The following is an 18,914-nucleotide window of genomic DNA, read 5'->3' as shown; positions in this document are numbered from 1 at the left end:
CTATTTGACCAACTGAGGGACTTCAGATCCAGAAGGAGCAATGCAGATTCCATTCTGGCCGTTGAGCACCTCTTCAGCCTTGAAAGGTTGCTGAGGGGGTCATGGGACTTTGACCATCCAGTCTACATGTGTAGAGTGACTAATTCCAGCAACTAGCCACTCGGCTGGGTGCGGAAGAAGATTGTGTTCTTTACTTGCTTCAATAAAAAGATTCCAGGCTCTTTCACTTTTGGGTGAGGTACCCATGTTATTACAATTTCCGTTTACAGATGATGATACGATATGATAGAACTTATCTTCTTGGTGTCCCTCTGGTGTGTCTTGCGTGCTGTAGAAACCGTGTGATCGCCCCATCACCCATGCATCATTAGCTATCTGATGCACCTGTGCCCCATATACCAATTACCTGCCGCACTAATCCACACTGCCACCTGTGGTGAACCTGAGGTAGGCTCCCAATATAAACAGACATAAATATACAGACATAACTAATGGCTCCTACAATGTGTTTTGTGGACTTGGAGAAGGCTTACGGCCATGTCCCCAGGGGAGTCCTGTGGGGAGTACTGCAGAAATACTGGGTACCAAGGTCATTGCTACAAGCCACCTGGTCGCCATATTTAAAAAAAGTAAGAGCTGTTTCCATATTCTCAGCACACAAAGGTTTACTGTGAATATTGTCCTCCGCCAGAGTTTTCCCTTGTCACTGATTATTTTTGTCTATCTTAGATATATTCTTTGCAGACGATGTGACCCTGTTGGCACCTTCAGTACGCACTGAGGGTAAATTGTTGTGTGAGATAGACAGGTGGTTTGGTGTGGCGTCAGCAGCGATGTGATTATCATACAGGACCGTTTTGGTGAAGAGGGAGCTGAGTCCATCTATGTTCAGACCCTCAACTATCATCTTGAGCTTTGAACCCAAACAATGCTATCATGGATACAAGCAGCCAAAATGAGTTTCCTTTGTAGGGTTGCTGAAATATAAAAGCTTGGTATACTCAATTTCCCCTGACTGCATGTTATCCAATTATTATTATAATTATTGTATTACAATGCCCATTGATTTTATTATCATTGTTTATTTTCATTATTATTAAAATAAACATAAAAACACATCCTCGTAGCCTCACTGTAAACAGTTTTAACTGGATATTTTTTTTCTAATAAACAAGTTGTGATGTAAGAAGTACTCATACTCATTGACCGGTGAAATTTCTTTTTCTTTCTGGAAACATATTTTAACTTTCAACAACGCATTGTATTCTATAAGTTTACCAGATGTAAAGTATAAAAATTAAAATGTAAGCTGGAAAAATATGTGTATATACATATATATATATACGGGGATGACGCCATTATGTATAGTCCTGCTAATTTATATAAATAATCTGTATTGCAATGTCATTACCACAAAACGTTATTTTTATGTGGATGATATCATTATGTATAGTTCTGCCTCATCCTTAGCAAGTGAGATTGAGGAATTACAAACTTTAAATGGTATGCAGAGAAATCTCTGTGAATTGAAACTTGTACTAAATGTTGACAAAACTAAAATTACGTGCTTCTTAAAATCAAAGAATACAGCTGATGATGTGTAATTATTCAAATGTTTATACTGATGCATCAATGTTCAGCCTGGTCTCCTAAAAATAACGTTAGCAGACAACAAAACAACAACATTAGGGACTCCTGGTGCCCAGTTACAGCCAACTTCCTAACAATTACTCAGAAGAGGAATAAAACTAAATATGCTTATTCAAGGGATGGACTTAAGTATACTTTTGAGATGTTGGTTCTTTACTTTTTTCCATTCATAACATTTTATACTTCTACTCCACAATTCCTTCACGGATATATTTGCAGCTTACATTTCAATTTTGACATTTTTCCTCTGGTAAACTTATAGAATACAATGCATTGTTGAAAATTAAACAAGTGGCTCCCAACCTTTTTGGGTGGCGTCCTCTGAATAATCCGCATGGAAATGTGTCTCCCTGTCATGTTTCCTGGAAAAAATGTTTCCCTCAAAGAGTAATTGACGATACAGTCTCTTATTATATTAATAAAACATGTATTGTATTAAAATGAATTGTTTTATTTGTTGATATAGCTGTGTGAATATGTCTCAATACTTTTGTACGCTGTTCAACTTAATAAGTTAGTTAATAGACAGCTGAACAAACATATCACATGATTGGCACAATAAACAGCAGAATGGTTTAAAAATCAGATGATTTCTGAATGAGTTTTTGTGCAAGTCTTCTTTATTTATATCAAGCAGGTTTTCTCTCCCAGTCAGGACACTGTGTTCACTGTGTTGATGTCTTTGGTTGGTAACACAGCAGCAGGTCTGAACCTGCTCAGAGTCCTCATGATGGACTCTCGTAGCTCCTTGTTCTTCAGACTGTAGATCATCGGGTTTAGGAAAGGAGTCAGAGCAGAGTAGAGCACTGACACAATGATACGAACCTATAACAAAACCATGAATAATGATTTATTGAAAACAACACGTATTCAGCATTAATATCTGCAGGTTCTGAGGATGACAAAGTCGGTCAGTCAACATGCTCACAATGACAACACTGATGTTAAGCAGGTATAATGTTTACCTTGCTCACCATCTCAGTTCAGTGTTTTTTCAAACTTTCTTTAATTTGCACAGGTATTGAAAAATAAACATGACCTGATTATGCCATTCAATTATAGGTAAAGGATCACCAAGTTATTATTTATCATCCTGATGGGAACATGAATGATGAACCAAGTTTTCTGGCAATCAAGTCAATAGTTGTATCGATATTTTATTCTAAACCACATATATACTCATTCATAATGCTAGAGCAAAAGACAAAGCATAATCAAAGTTATTAGGATACATCGTCTGGGCATCCTAAATGTCTGAACCAAATTTCACTGCAATCTATCCAATAGTTGTTGAGATAGTCTGGTCAAAAGTGGAGGACTGACCATCAGATGGACATTTCCATCTACAGAGCCACGTTGTTAGTGTGGCACATACAAATTAGACAAATTAGTCTAAATACCCTTAATCAGCACTTTATATCTTTGGGCCTGCTGTTTGAAAGGCAAACACAAATGTTAATAACTCCAAACAAAAATTGCCTTTTGCTTTTACGTTTACTATTAGAGATGTATATAATGCAAAAGACATAGTGGACATATTTGAGACATTTACTAAAACAAAGGCAAATCTAAATATTCAGGAAATGCAGGATGATTCATCTTGTACCTCTGGTGGAAAGTTTCCCACCCGGTAGGAGATGTATACGCACGAGGCCGAGCTGTAAGAGATGGACACCACAGTGAGGTGGGCGGCACACGTCCCGAAGGCCTTCAGCCTCTGAGCTACGCCCATCTTCGATACGGAAACCCCAATCAGGACATAGGAGGTGAGGATTAGGACTCCTGTGGTCAGAAGCGCCACCACAGCGCAGGAAAGGGACACAATGTTATCCACCGTAACGTCACCGCACACCAGCCGCCTTACAGAGGATGGGTCGCACCAGCCATGTTTCACCACATTAGGGCCGCAGTAAGACCGCTGGAAGGACATAGAGGTGGCTGGCAAAGTGCAGAAGGCACCGAAGCTCCAGGCTCCTGCAATGAGGAGCAGCCGGACTGGAAGGGTCATGATGGCATTGTAGCGCAGAGGGTTGCAGATGGCTACATAGCGGTCGTACGCCATGACAGTCAAGATGGCCCGGCCAGTAACAGCTAGCTGAATGACAAAATACATCTGGAGGAAGCAGCCCGGTACGGAAATGGTGTTCGTGTCTGCCTGGAGGCCAGACAGCATTTTGGGGATGGTGGTGGTGGTGTAGATGATGTCCACAAAGGAGAGGTTGTAGAGGAAGAAAAACATGGGAGAGTTGAGTTTCGAATCAGTTAACGCCTGCAAGAGAAAAACACATAGGCAGTGATTACAATACTAATAATTCCATATTCGGCAAAATCCTCATTAAATTGTCAAAACTAGATAGACGGCTCATTTTTTTACCACAAAGATAATCATGCTGTTTCCTCCCAGAATGATCATGTAACCCAGAAGCAGGATGACAAAGAGGATCATCTTTTCTTGACCAAGGCTAGCGAGGCCCTGGATGATGAAGAAAGTGACGCCATCAGGCCCCCAGGTGCCGTTAACAGAGCTTGATCTGTGATTGGTCGACAAGGGCAGGTATGAATCTGGAAGAATGAGGAAAGAGATGCGTCACTGTTTATTTACAGACAGGACATCAGAAGATAGGAGGGGTGTTGTAAACCGGAAACCGGGCAAATTTAGTTTATTAACATTTAATCCAAAGCACCACCTTTCCCCAAATTTTGTGTAAAGTGTTTTTGTTGCCTAATCCTAACCACACCAGGTCCAGCACTCGCCCACCATCCTCCCCATTTATCTTAAAAAAATTGCCAGTGAGAATTATCCAGATAGCAATTTATGTTTCCTTCAAAAGGAAACCACCTGAGGGGATAGGTAGTGGAGTCTGGTGTATTGCCAGCTGCTAAAGCTGATTCCTTACGGCCGCAGCCGAGGTTTGAATCCGACCCGCGGCCCTTTGCTGCATGTCGTCCCCCCTCTGTCTTCCCTTTCGATTCTGTCTGTAAAAAAGGCAAAAATTTCAAATGATAATTTTAAAAAACAATGAGATTGGGGACATGGAATCCGACTTCTTGTTCAAAGCCTCTGTTGTGGTGGTCAGAAGGTTGTTTGTGCCAGTCATGGTGGCAATATAACAAAGAAGCAGCAGACAGGTACTGGGGGACCAGAAGGGCTACAGTCTTGGTGGTCACCAAAACCCTGGTTTGGCTAAGAAGAAAGACTTTCAGTTGGCCTTAAGGAAGTTTTGGCAAACCATCTGGAATGGAAATCAGAGATGGGCTCAGGCATGTTTAGTTGGGAAGAACTGTTGACCCTTACTGGGGATATTGTCAAAATATTTAAAAAGATTGTGCTTTTGAACTATATTGCAATGGTGAGCTTGGTAAAATATGCTTTCCCTTAAGTCAATAGAAAGACTGTTCCAGCAGTGGGTTGCTCTGACTGAGAAGAACAAACTTGCTATGTCTGTATTGTGCAACACGGCCCCCTCTGACATTTGCTTGTTACCCTGCTGCTGCTGCTGCTGCTGCTATCCTTCTTTATTATGAACTGATTCAGTGCGGGAGGTGCAAACCCATGTAGAACCTTAAAGATGAGGCAAGAATCTGCAAAATGTTTAAAACTATCAAAATTATAAATATCGTGCTTTTGATCTATATGGCTATGGGACTTTTGGTTAAGTGTTTTCAGTGTCTGTTTGTAAAGCGACTCAATACTTTTCAGTGTTGTCATGCTCACTTGTGACCAGCTTGTAAACAGTATGTTACGTGGGAGAAGATCATAACAATCATATATAGTTTGCCTGCCTCTGTTGTTAGTTATGGTTTTATATGCCTACAGTAAGCCACGTTGAATTTGATAGTACTAAGTAAATGACAGATTAGAATCTAGGATGATTCCAAGATATTTGTAATCGGACACCATTTTGAGCTTTTCTCCTTTAACAAAAACATCAGGTTAGTCAGTCTTTGTGGGATTCCTTGACTGTGATGGAAAATGTTCCCTGTGCTACTTCTCCTCTACTGTGACATATTTACCTGTTTTCTATTGTCAGCCCATTTAGTGGTTTGACCCTTTTTGTTTTCGTAGATAACACTTCTATGGCCTCAGAGGTACAATGTGTTGCCTACTGTTTTATGCATGTAAATTGTAATACCTATTCTGCTTACACATCATGATGACACCCATGTGTAAAGAATGATCCATTTCCCTCCACAGCTTGTTCTTATCTCAGTAATGCTACACAAAAACAGCCAAGATACTCTTCAAATGTACTAGAATTGTTAATGCAGATGTTCCAAATGGATATTAGTGTATTGTATATTGATCAATGATTATGATCAAAACAGGGGAGTGTGATGAAAATGTTTCCCTATGCTACTTCTCCTCTACTGTGACATATTTACCTGTTGTCTATTGTCAGCCCATTTGGTGGTTTCATAGATAACACTTCAAGGTTTTAGAACTCCCAGTTAAAAAACTAAATATAATAAAAAATAGATGTCTTAGTGCAACAAGGCTCAGATTAGATAAGAGGAAGGGGCTGAATGGAGTTGTCAATGGGCAGTTCTAAGCTTGCCAAGTTGGAGAAACATACATGTGAAAACTGTGAATAAACATCTATGAAGGATAGGTCACTTATGTACATCGGAAGTTTGCTGTAATGATTACTCCTGATCATACTGGTCATGAAACGATCCTAACATGCTTAAGAGCTAAGTGTTGGATGACAAAATATACACCCCTTGTTTTGTGAAAAAACTCTAAAATCTAAAAATAAACAGATGCTTCAGCAGTCAGCTTTAAATCAGGTGGGAAGTAGAAGCTCTGATATGCTGCTTCTACTTCAGAATCACTTATTTACCATATCAGATATAAAAACAAGACACATAAATGCAGTTTACAGCTACATCATGCAATATTAGAGCAGTTAATATTAAGCCTTTATGCAAATTAAGCAAATTAAAAAATACTCAGCACTGAAAAAAACACAGGCTTAACAAAGCAGTGAAAATTATGTTATTGCCTTAAATCATTGACATACAATTACACTGAAGCAATGAAAAATATTTGTTTTCAAGGGATAACAAATTTAGACTAAATGATTATTATCAGAAATTTGTAACCGTAACATTAAAATTACGTAACATTTTTGTTCTACTTTCAAATGAAAAAAAAATTCTGATAAATTCATAATATATGAAACTGAAGTTTGGTTGTACTGGACATCATCAAAACAGTAACTCACAGACCTCTGAGGCTTTCAGGTGAAATATCAAACGTCCAAAGCTCCATCTCTCATCAGCAGACAGATGAACAGATGGGTGGATGTGGACAAATTTGCTGTCAACAGACAGGTGCAGAATAATTTAACTGCAAAAATGAAAAGCTCTGTATGTGACTTCATCTGATCACAAGCTCATTTTGACATCACACATTACAAAGTCAAATAGGATAACTTTAAAAAGCTCAACACTTTCAGACAACATAACAACACTTCTTTAGATTTTCTTCAGACATGGTTCATAAATAAGATATCATCATCTTACCTGAGTGTGTGGATCAGACTTTGCGGCGCTCAGTCAGGTCTAGTCAGACACAAGAACTTCATCACGTCCACATTTTGCCTTTTCAAGGGCAACTGACCTTTTTTCTGATTATAATGAAGATTATGGTGAGACCAAACAACTTTAATTACACAAAGTGACATCAGATCCAGTTCATTAAAAACATCAATTATACACAGGATAACAAAAGAATACCAAAGGGACCTATTTTAAGTAACCTCTGTGGTTATAAACAAGCACCTGAAAAGAAAACATAAGAAACATAATTGCCTTGTTGCCGTGGTAACAAATGTCTGTTTTGAATGTTTAACATCCTAATTAGAGATTAATTATAAAAGCTCTTACTTTACTTTAGTTGCTTTAGTGTATATGTGTGTGTGTGTGTGTGTGTGTGTGTGTGTAGTTGTGAGTAGTCTTTCCTGTTGATTCTTTGAGCACAAGTTGGACAGTACCAATTGTTCTGACTCACAACGTTCATGGGTCATGGGAGTTTGACCATCCAGTCTACATGTGTAGAGTGACTAATTCCAGCAAATAGCCACTCGGCTGGGTGCGGTAGAAGATCGTGTTCTTCATTCGCTTCAATAAAAAGATTCCAGGCCCTTTCACTTTTGGATGAGGTACCCATGTAATTACAATTTCCGTTTACAGATGATGATACGATATGACAGAACTTATTTCATTATAATTTTTTATTTTCATTATTATTAAAATAAACATAAAAACACATCCTCGTAGCCTCACTGTAAACAGTTTTAACTGGATATTTTTTCTAATAAACAAGTTGTGATGTAAGAAGTACTCATACTCATTTTCCGGTGAAATTTCTCACATTAATTAGAATGTGATGAATCAATGTTAAGCCTGGTCTCAAAAAATGATGTTACCAGTCAACAAAAATAGCATTGTCAATTACATTTCAATGGAAACATATTTTCTCTTGGAAACATGACAAAGAGACACAACTCCACTCTGATTTTTAGGGAGACACAACTAAAAAAATGTTGGTTTTCACTGGTTTAACTTTCAACAATGCATTGTATTCTATAAGTTTACCAGATGTAAAGTATGAAAATTAAAATGTAAGCTGGAAAAATATGTGTGTATATAAATATATATATATATATATATATATATATATATATATATATATATATATATATATATATATATATATATATACATACATATACAGGGATGACGCCATTATGTATAGTCCTGCTAATTTATATAAATAATCTGTATTGCAATGTCATTACCACAAAACGTTATTTTTATGTGGATGATATCATTATGTATAGTTCTGCCTCATCCTTAGCAAGTGAGATTGAGGAATTACAAACTTTAAATGGAATGCAGAGAAATCTCTGTGAATTGAAACTTGTACTAAATGTTGACAAAACTAAAATTACGTGCTTCTTAAAATCAAAGAATACAGCTGATGATGTGTAATTATTCGAATGTTTATACTGATGCATCAATGTTCAGCCTGGTCTCCTAAAAATAATGTTAGCAGACAACAAAACAACATCGTCAATTACTCTTTGAGGGAAACATATTTTTTCCAGGAAACATGACAGGGAGACACATTTCCATGCTGATTATTCAGAGGACACAACCCAAAAAGGTTGGGAGCCACTTGTTTAATTTTCAACAATGCATTGTATTCTATAAGTTTACCAGAGGAAAAATGTTAAAATTGAAATGTAAGCTGCAAATATATCCGTGAAGGAATTGTGGAGTAGAAGTATAAAATGTTATGAATGGAAAAAAGTAAAGAACCAATATCTCAAAAGTATACTTAAGTCCATCCCTTGAATAAGCATATTTAGTTTTAGTCCTCTTTTGTGTAATTGTTAGGTTAAAAGTTCGCTGTAACTGGGCACCAGGAGTCCCTAATGTTGTTGAACAGCGTACAAAAGTATTAAGACATATTCACACAGCTATATAAAGAAATAAAACAATTAATTTTGATACAATATATGTTTTATTAATATAATAAGAAACTGTTGATTACTGTAGTTAATTAAAAAGATATTAACTAGTTACATGTGACCCTTTATTGCAAATATAACTTAATAAGTTAGTTAATAGACAGCTGAACAAACACATCACATGATTGGCACAATAAACAGCAGAATGGTTTAAAAATCAGATCATTTCTGAATGAGTTTTTGTGCAAGTCTTCTTTATTTATATCAAGCAGGTTCTCTCTCCCAGTCAGGACACTGTGTTCACTGTGTTGATGTCTTTGGTTGGTAACACAGCAGCAGGTCTGAACCTGCTCAGAGTCCTCATGATGGACTCTCGTAGCTCCTTGTTCTTCAGACTGTAGATCATCGGGTTTAGGAAAGGAGTCAGAGCGGCGTAGAGCACTGACACAATGATACGAACCTATAACACAACCATGAATAATGATTTATTGAAAACAACACGTATTCAGCATTAATATCTGCAGGTTCTGAGGATGACAAAGTCGGTCAGTCAACATGCTCACAATGACAACACTGATGTTAAGCAGGTATAATGTTTACCATGCTCACCATCTCAGTTCAGTGTTTTTTCAAACTTTCTTTAATTTGCACAGGTTTTGAAAAATAAACATGACCTGATTATGCCATTAAATTATAGGTAAAGGATCACCAAGTTATTATTTATCATCCTGACGGGAACATGAATGATGAACCAAGTTTTCTGGCAATCAAGTCAATAGTTGTATAGATATTTTATTCTAAACCACATATATACTCATTCATAATACTAGAGCAAAAGACAAAGCATAATCAAAGTTATTAGGATCGTTTGGACATCCTAAATGTCTGAACCAAATTTCACTGCAATCTATCCAATAGTTGTTGAGATAGTCTGGTCAAAAGTGGAGGACTGAACAACAGATGGACATTTCCATCTACAGAGCCACGTTGTTAGTGTGGCACATACAAATTAAACAAATTAGTCTAAATACCCTTAATCAGCACTTTATATCTTTGGGCCTGCTGTTTGAAAGGCAAACACAAATACAAATTGGTCAAAATTTCCTTGACTCCAAACAAAAGTTGCCTTTTGCTTTTACATTTACTATTAAAGATGTATATGATGCAAAAGATAAACAACCCAAAATCAGATGGCCCTGATGTTTTAGATCTGTATTTTTTACAGTACACTGCTGAGAATATTGTTAAAACTCTCTCCCTCCCTTTTGTGCCCCTTTTTTTTAAAGACAGTAGAAGACTATAGTTTCCATCAAATCAGGGCATTCTCAATTACTTACTTTTCACACAGAGGCCAGTGGATATAGGGCTGTCTCCAAAAACCAATCAATAGTTGGACAACTATTTGAGTGGTACAATACAAAGTGTCCAAGTTGACAGTTTATTTTCTAACTTTTTCCTATTGAATATTGAATTAAATATACAAAAGGGTGTCCCACAAAGGTCTATAATAGGTCCTACTTTATTTAGAATTCATATTGGTAATCTGTGTTGCAATATAATAATACAAAATTGTATTTATATGCGGACGACACCATTATGTATAGTTCGGCCTCACCCTTAGTGAGTGTGATTCAAGGACTACAAAGCGCTAGAAATGTTGTTCAGAGGAATCTCTGTTAATTGAGTCTTGTACTAAATCTTGACTAAACTAAACTGATGTGCTGATGATTTGTATTATATTGTTACTGTAAATAAGAAGGTTATTGAATGAGTCTCAATGTCTAAACACGCAGGTTTTTTTCCAAGAGGACAATCTGACTTTCAAACATAATAGAAAACTTAGGTTATTTTCTGCTATGGAAACAAATGTTTTCTTTTGCTGCGTCAAAAATATGTATTTAAGCGACTATTTAATCAGCAGTTTACTATGGTGATATTTTATATTGGCATGCAAGGACAATTTGAACACTGGATGTTGTTGTCCTGGTACTAAGCGACAGTGCTAATACATTGGTTGATGCAATGTTGCTGTTTTTTTGTTTGTTACTTCTCTCATTTCTGTGAATTTCATGTTGTTTTTAACTTTTTTCTATTTTGTTTTAAAGTCTGTTATTTGTGTTTGTATATGTGAAACGTATCTGCTGTCTTAGGAGATTTTAAATTTCAATGGGACCATCCTGGAAAAATATAAGTTAAATGACTAACATAAAAAAGGTGGTTGAAAGCCTTGAAAACACACCTTTGCCAGTCTTGTTTAAAACACTGGAGCTAAACACATGATCTTGAATGTCATGTTTGATGGACATATATAAGACAAGTACTAAGACAAAGGCAAATATAAATATTCAGGATATGCAGGATGATTCATCTCGTACCTGTGGTGGAAAGTTTCCCACCCGGTAGGAGATGTATACGCACGAGGCCGAGCTGTAAGAGATGGACACCACAGTGAGGTGGGCGGCACACGTCCCGAAGGCCTTCAGCCTCTGAGCTACGCCCATCTTCGATACGGAAACCCCAATCAGGACATAGGAGGTGAGGATTAGGACTCCTGTGGTCAGAAGCGCCACCACAGCGCAGGAAAGGGACACAATGTTATCCACCGTAACGTCACCGCACACCAGCCGCCTTACAGAGGATGGGTCGCACCAGCCATGTTTCACCACATTAGGGCCGCAGTAAGACCGCTGGAAGGACATAGAGGTGGCTGGCAAATTGCAGAAGGCACCGAAGCTCCAGGCTCCTGCAATGAGGAGTAGCCGGACTGGAAGGGTCATGATGGCATTGTAGCGCAGAGGGTTGCAGATGGCTACGTAGCGGTCGTACGCCATGACAGTCAAGATGGCCCTGCTGGTAATACCTAGCTGAATGACAAAATACATCTGGAGGAAGCAGCCCATGACAGAAATGGTGTTTGTGTCGGCCAGGAGGCCAGACAGCATTTTGGGGATGGTGGTGGTGGTGTAGATGATGTCCACAAAGGAGAGGTTGTAGAGGAAGAAAAACATGGGAGAGTTGAGTTTCGAATCAGTTAACGCCTGCAAGAGAAAAACACATAGGCAGTGATTACAATAATAATAATTACAAAAAGCGATAATTCCACATTTGTCAAAATGAGGCCAAATCCTAGATAGATGGCTTGTTTTTTTACCACAAAGATAATCATGCTGTTTCCTCCCAGAATGATCATGTAACCCAGAAGCAGGATGACAAAGAGGATCATCTTTTCTTGACCAAGGCTAGCGAGGCCCTGGATGATGAAGAAAGTGACGCCATCAGGCCCCCAGGTGCCGTTAACAGAGCTTGATCTGTGATTGGTCGACAAGGGCAGGTATGAATCTGGAAGAATGAGGAAAGAGATGCGTCACTGTTTATTTACAGACAGGACATCAGAAGATAGGAGGGGTGTTGTAAACCGGAAACCGGGCAAATTTAGTTTTTTAACATTTAATCAAAAGCACCACCTTTCCCCAAATTTTGTGTAAAGTGTTTTTGTTGCCTAATCCTAGCCACACCAGGTCCAGCACTCGCCCACTATCCTCCCCATTTATCTTAAAAAAATTGCCAGTGAGAATTATCCAGATAGCAATTTATGTTTCCTTCAAAAGGAAACCACCTGAGGGGATAGGTAGTGGAGTCTGGTGTATTGCCAGCTGCTAAAGCTGATTCCTTACGGCCGCAGCCGAGGTTTGAATCCGACCCGCGGCCCTTTGCTGCATGTCGTCCCCCCTCTGTCTTCCCTTTCGATTCTGTCTGTAAAAAAGGCAAAAATTTCAAATGATAATTTTAAAAAACAATGAGATTGGGGACATGGAATCCGACTTCTTGTTCAAAGCCTCTGTTGTGGTGGTCAGAAGGTTGTTTGTGCCAGTCATGGTGGCAATATAACAAAGAAGCAGCAGACAGGTACTGGGGGACCAGAAGGGCTACAGTCTTGGTGGTCACCAAAACCCTGGTTTGGCTAAGAAGAAAGACTTTCAGTTGGCCTTAAGGAAGTTTTGGCAAACCATCTGGAATGGAAATCAGAGATGGGCTCAGGCATGTTTAGTTGGGAAGAACTGTTGACCCTTACTGGGGATATTGTCAAAATATTTAAAAAGATTGTGCTTTTGAACTATATTGCAATGGTGAGCTTGGTAAAATATGCTTTCCCTTAAGTCAATAGAAAGACTGTTCCAGCAGTGGGTTGCTCTGACTGAGAAGAACAAACTTGCTATGTCTGTATTGTGCAACACGGCCCCCTCTGATATTTGCTTGTTACCCTGCTGCTGCTGCTGCTGCTGCTATCCTTCTTTATTATGAACTGATTCAGTGCGGGAGGTGCAAACCCATGTAGAACCTTAAAGATGAGGCAAGAATCTGCAAAATGTTTAAAACTATCAAAATTATAAATATCGTGCTTTTGATCTATATGGCTATGGGACTTTTGGTTAAGTGTTTTCAGTGTCTGTTTGTAAAGCGACTCAATACTTTTCAGTGTTGTCATGCTCACTTGTGACCAGCTTGTAAACAGTATGTTACGTGGGAGAAGATCATAACAATCATATATAGTTTGCCTGCCTCTGTTGTTAGTTATGGTTTTATATGCCTACAGTAAGCCACGTTGAATTTGATAGTACTAAGTAAATGACAGATTAGAATCTAGGATGATTCCAAGATATTTGTAATCGGACACCATTTTGAGCTTTTCTCCTTTAACAAAAACATCAGGTTAGTCAGTCTTTGTGGGATTCCTTGACTGTGATGGAAAATGTTCCCTGTGCTACTTCTCCTCTACTGTGACATATTTACCTGTTTTCTATTGTCAGCCCATTTAGTGGTTTGACCCTTTTTGTTTTCGTAGATAACACTTCTATGGCCTCAGAGGTACAATGTGTTGCCTACTGTTTTATGCATGTAAATTGTAATACCTATTCTGCTTACACATCATGATGACACCCATGTGTAAAGAATGATCCATTTCCCTCCACAGCTTGTTCTTATCTCAGTAATGCTACACAAAAACAGCCAAGATACTCTTCAAATGTACTAGAATTGTTAATGCAGATGTTCCAAATGGATATTAGTGTATTGTATATTGATCAATGATTATGATCAAAACAGGGGAGTGTGATGAAAATGTTTCCCTATGCTACTTCTCCTCTACTGTGACATATTTACCTGTTGTCTATTGTCAGCCCATTTGGTGGTTTCATAGATAACACTTCAAGGTTTTAGAACTCCCAGTTAAAAAACTAAATATAATAAAAAATAGATGTCTTAGTGCAACAAGGCTCAGATTAGATAAGAGGAAGGGGCTGAATGGAGTTGTCAATGGGCAGTTCTAAGCTTGCCAAGTTGGAGAAACATACATGTGAAAACTGTGAATAAACATCTATGAAGGATAGGTCACTTATGTACATCGGAAGTTTGCTGTAATGATTACTCCTGATCATACTGGTCATGAAACGATCCTAACATGCTTAAGAGCTAAGTGTTGGATGACAAAATATACACCCCTTGTTTTGTGAAAAAACTCTAAAATCTAAAAATAAACAGATGCTTCAGCAGTCAGCTTTAAATCAGGTGGGAAGTAGAAGCTCTGATATGCTGCTTCTACTTCAGAATCACTTATTTACCATATCAGATATAAAAACAAGACACATAAATGCAGTTTACAGCTACATCATGCAATATTAGAGCAGTTAATATTAAGCCTTTATGCAAATTAAGCAAATTAAAAAATACTCAGCACTGAGAAAAACACAGGCTTAACAAAGCAGTGAAAATTATGTTATTGCCTTAAATCATTGACATACAATTACACTGAAGCAATGAAAAATATTTGTTTTCAAGGGATAACAAATTTAGACTAAATGATTATTATCAGAAATGTGTAACCGTAACATTAAAATTACGTAACATTTTTGTTCTACTTTCAAATGAAAAAAAAATTCTGATAAATTCATGATATATGAAACTGAAGTTTGGTTGTACTGGACATCATCAAAACAGTAACTCACAGACCTCTGAGGCTTTCAGGTGAAATATCAAACGTCCAAAGCTCCATCTCTCATCAGCAGACAGATGAACAGATGGGTGGATGTGGACAAATTTGCTGTCAACAGACAGGTGCAGAATAATTTAACTGCAAAAATGAAAAGCTCTGTATGTGACTTCATCTGATCACAAGCTCATTTTGACATCACACATTACAAAGTTAAATAGGATAACTTTAAAAAGCTCAACACTTTCAGACAACATAACAACACTTCTTTAGATTTTCTTCAGACATGGTTCATAAATAAGATATCATCATCTTACCTGAGTGTGTGGATCAGACTTTGCGGCGCTCAGTCAGGTCTAGTCAGACACAAGAACTTCATCACGTCCACATTATGCCTTTTCAAGGGCAACTGACCTTTTTTCTGATTATAATGAAGATTATGGTGAGACCAAACAACTTTAATTACACAGTGACGTCAGATCCTGTTCATTAAAAACATCAATTATACACAGGATAACAAAAGAATACCAAAGGGACCTATTTTAAGTAACCTCTGTGGTTATAAACAAGCACCTGAAAAGAAAACATAAGAAACATAATTGTCCTTGTTGCCGTGGTAACAAATGTCTGTTTTGAATGTTTAACATCCTAATTAGAGATTAATTATAAAAGCTCTTACTTTACTTTAATTGCTTTTCGTGTGTGTGTGTGTGTAAGTGTGTGTGTGTGTAGTTGTGAGTAGTCTTTCCTGTTGATTCTTTGAGCACAAGTTGGACAGTACCAGTTGTTCTGACTCACAACTTTGAGATTCATCAATGTTTCTAAATTAATTTGCAGATTCATAGTAAAATAAATGTATTCATACATTAAAAAACTCCAACTGAGGGACTTCAGATCCAGAAGGAGCAATGCAGATTCCATTCTGGCCGTTGAGCAGCTCTTCAGCCTTGAAAGGTTGCTGAGGGGGTCATGGGAGTTTGCCCATCCAGTCTACATGTGTAGAGTGGACTTGGAGAAGTCTTACGACCATTTTCCGCAGTGGAGTCCTGGGTGGGGGTACTGCAGAAATACTGGGTAACAGGGTCATTACTACAAGCCACTTGATCCCTATATAAAGAAAACTGAGAACTGTTTTATTCTGTGGATGTTGGCCTTCGCCAAAATTGTCCCTTGTCAGGGATTATTTTTGTTAATTTCATTGGGGATCTCAGAATTGTTCTTTGCAGACGATGTGGCTCTGTTGTCTCCTTCAGACCCTGAACTTCGGGAACAGAGTCAGTACCTTCAAGCCTGAAGCCATGGTTCTCTGCCAGAGAAAGGTGGATTGCTCCCTCCTGGTTGGGAGTTAGTTCAGCTTTAGAGATTCAGAGTGATTTCGGAGTAGAGCCATAAGCAAATAAGCAGAAGAAAATGGATGGCTGGATAGAAATTGGATCCCAACTTTTAGTTATCTAATTTTAACAAATTGTTTATCTGTTTTTGGTGACATCCAGGTCTCACTCTGAACTATTGATTTAAACCTCACGGTGACCCTGGAACAGGCGTACATCTCTGGGGACCATGCATATGTATACAATTTCCATCTCAGTCCATGCAAGAGTTGTTGGGATATTTCAGTCTGGAACAAAGCGTTGGACCGACCCAAGCCATCCCAACCGAGAGCCAGACCACTAGCATGGATAAAAGTAAAAGTGTGACCACAACGAACACTGGTGAAGTGGCCTTTGTTCCAATCAAGACGATGAAAAGTACTCTCCTGGGGGCAGTGAATAGACACTTCTTCAGCCAGGTTAAAGACAATCCACTACAGCACTGGAGGGCATTTCCATCAATAGCTGCTAATGCAACCAAATTTCTCCGTGTGCACCTGCACAAGTGTTGACAGGGAGAGACTCTAGGAACCATGCTGTCTACTAACACGGCACACATGCTGATTTTCCTCATAAGGAACCCTCACTTGGTTTTGAAGTAAAAGTAAGATTATAGATTACTGAATGAGAGGAAAACCTCTTGTAGCAAATCCAATAAAAGGCCCTTTGATAACTGATAATTGTCAAGAGTGCCTTATAATTTAATTATTGTGGATCTGTGTTGAGTAATGCACGACTGGTGTGTCTCTCAAACTCCGAGCTCCATCTCGTCCACTCTGGTCTCTGTTTTTTTTATTCTTTTGTGGAGCACAGTCATTTACTTTAATAGTTATATAAAAAAGACAGTCAACTATTCAGAAACAGGATTTTTTCAATTGTCAAGCATATACATTTGATTCATTTTATTTAGTTAAATGTACTTGGAATGTGCACTGTGCAGCTCTATTATCTAAGAAATACAAGTATCAGATCGGAACATCTATGGTTATGTTACATATTTGTGCTCTTCGCTAAAGATCAAACTCAAATAAACAACAACATGATTTTGGTTATTTCATTTGATAGTTTTATTAAACAAGATTACTTCAAATTCACAAAGAAAGTAACATTTTGAGAAAACTTTAACATTCAAAAAATGTATTCAGTGTCAGTTTCTTAGTTCATCTTTCCCACTGGATAGGAAAATTCAGAGCAAGGTAAATACATATAAGTAGAACACAACAAGGTCTTCCATTTAATCACATAATCACCAAACTACAGAACAACAGGAGTGCATGAGATCTTTTTAAATGTAATTCTTTGAATTAACAACTTATCTTTTGTATCAAATGTCACAAGTAACATTCCTACTTTTTACAGTTTAAATTGTTCAGGTTTGGGTGAATTATTGCAATTAAGGTTTTCATCATAGATTCACTTGGTTCACCCCCTCCACAATTAAAATGATGGCGTAACTTTTTTTAGTTGGAATATATTTGACAAGCACTTGTGTATTTCTTGAGACTGCAGCCCGTAGATAACAGGGTTGAGGCTGCCGGGAACAACGTTAAAGAGAATGGCTGAAATCTTTCTGTACTCTGTGTACTGGGGGAAGCGGTGGAGGGTGATGAGGATCAACCCACTGATCAACATGATCAGATACAGGCACAGGTGAGTGCTGCAGGTCTTCAAGGCTTTACTGTTCAAAGACTTGCTCTTACTAGTCAGACAGGCTGCTGTGATTTTAGAATAGGTGATGATTATACAGCCGATAGACGACGAGAGCAGGACTACAGTGAAAGTGAGGCCATAGATGTTATTAATCAACACACTCTCACAGGACAGTTTAAACAGTGAGGCATTGTCACAATAAGGATTTGTGATCAGAGTCCTACATCTGTTCAGTCGAATGGTCAGACCGAGTAGAATCCCGACCAAAACAAAAGCCACTCCCCAGGCAGAAACTGTCAACTTCATCACCATTTTGCTGGTCATTATCGTATTATATCGCAAGGGATTACTGATGGCCACATATCTGTCAAAGGCCATAATCATGAGCACAGTGTGAGCATTGGTGCTGAACATGTGTGTGGTGAAAGCTTGCATCAGACACTCATAGTAGTGAATAAGGCGCTCGGAGGGGGGCACCAGGAGGTCCGCCAGCAACCGTGGAACCAGGAGAGAGTTTCCCATGACGTCGTTTATGGACAGGTTACAGAAGAGGAGGTACATCGGCTGGTGGAGGCTTCTCTCCGTCCATATCAAGATCACGATGCCCACATTGGTGATTAAGATGAACACGTAGGCAAAGAGCAGGAATACGAAGACAGGGTACTTGCTAGTCTTGGTGACCCTCAACCCCTCGAGCTGAAGAGTGAGGCTGTTGTATGTGTAGTTTTCCATCTGTGCAATACAGAAAATAAAAAAGAGAAAGAGGAAGGAAGCCATTAA

General features: G+C 38.4%; 3 protein-coding genes across 3 annotated transcripts; all 3 read right to left on the bottom strand.

The window, feature by feature from the left end:
• LOC137888264 (olfactory receptor 10J4-like) lies at window positions 1-4,411 on the bottom strand. The gene is made up of 6 exons (XM_068731626.1): window positions 4,384-4,411; window positions 4,025-4,212; window positions 3,257-3,919; window positions 2,363-2,475; window positions 1,954-2,029; window positions 1-90 (listed from the first exon to the last, which is right to left on the bottom strand). The coding sequence occupies exons 1-6, from the start codon at window positions 4,409-4,411 to the stop codon at window positions 1-3; spliced, it is 1,158 nt and encodes a 385-aa protein (XP_068587727.1).
• Window positions 4,412-9,414: 5,003 nt separating this feature from the next.
• Window positions 9,415-16,676, bottom strand: LOC137888263 (olfactory receptor 10J4-like). Its single transcript, XM_068731624.1, has 5 exons — window positions 16,640-16,676; window positions 16,397-16,468; window positions 12,280-12,467; window positions 11,504-12,166; window positions 9,415-9,588 (listed from the first exon to the last, which is right to left on the bottom strand). Exons 1-5 carry the CDS (start codon window positions 16,674-16,676, stop codon window positions 9,415-9,417), a joined length of 1,134 nt encoding a protein of 377 aa, XP_068587725.1.
• A 1,041-nt stretch (window positions 16,677-17,717) lies between these two features.
• Window positions 17,718-18,866, bottom strand: LOC137888304 (putative olfactory receptor 52L2). The gene has a single exon (XM_068731681.1). The coding sequence runs from the start codon at window positions 18,864-18,866 to the stop codon at window positions 17,922-17,924; it is 945 nt and encodes a 314-aa protein (XP_068587782.1). The 3' UTR covers window positions 17,718-17,921.
• Between the last annotated feature and the right edge of the window lie 48 nt (window positions 18,867-18,914).

The sequence above is a fragment of the Cebidichthys violaceus genome, unplaced genomic scaffold (genome assembly GCF_023349555.1).
Source record: "Cebidichthys violaceus isolate CVI_PGR_0920_01 unplaced genomic scaffold, fCebVio1.0.p SCAF_53, whole genome shotgun sequence".
In the NCBI taxonomy this organism is placed as follows: Eukaryota; Metazoa; Chordata; class Actinopteri; order Perciformes; family Stichaeidae; genus Cebidichthys; species Cebidichthys violaceus.
Note: the sequence above shows the minus strand (reverse complement) of the source record. Positions and strands in the feature narration are given on the sequence as shown.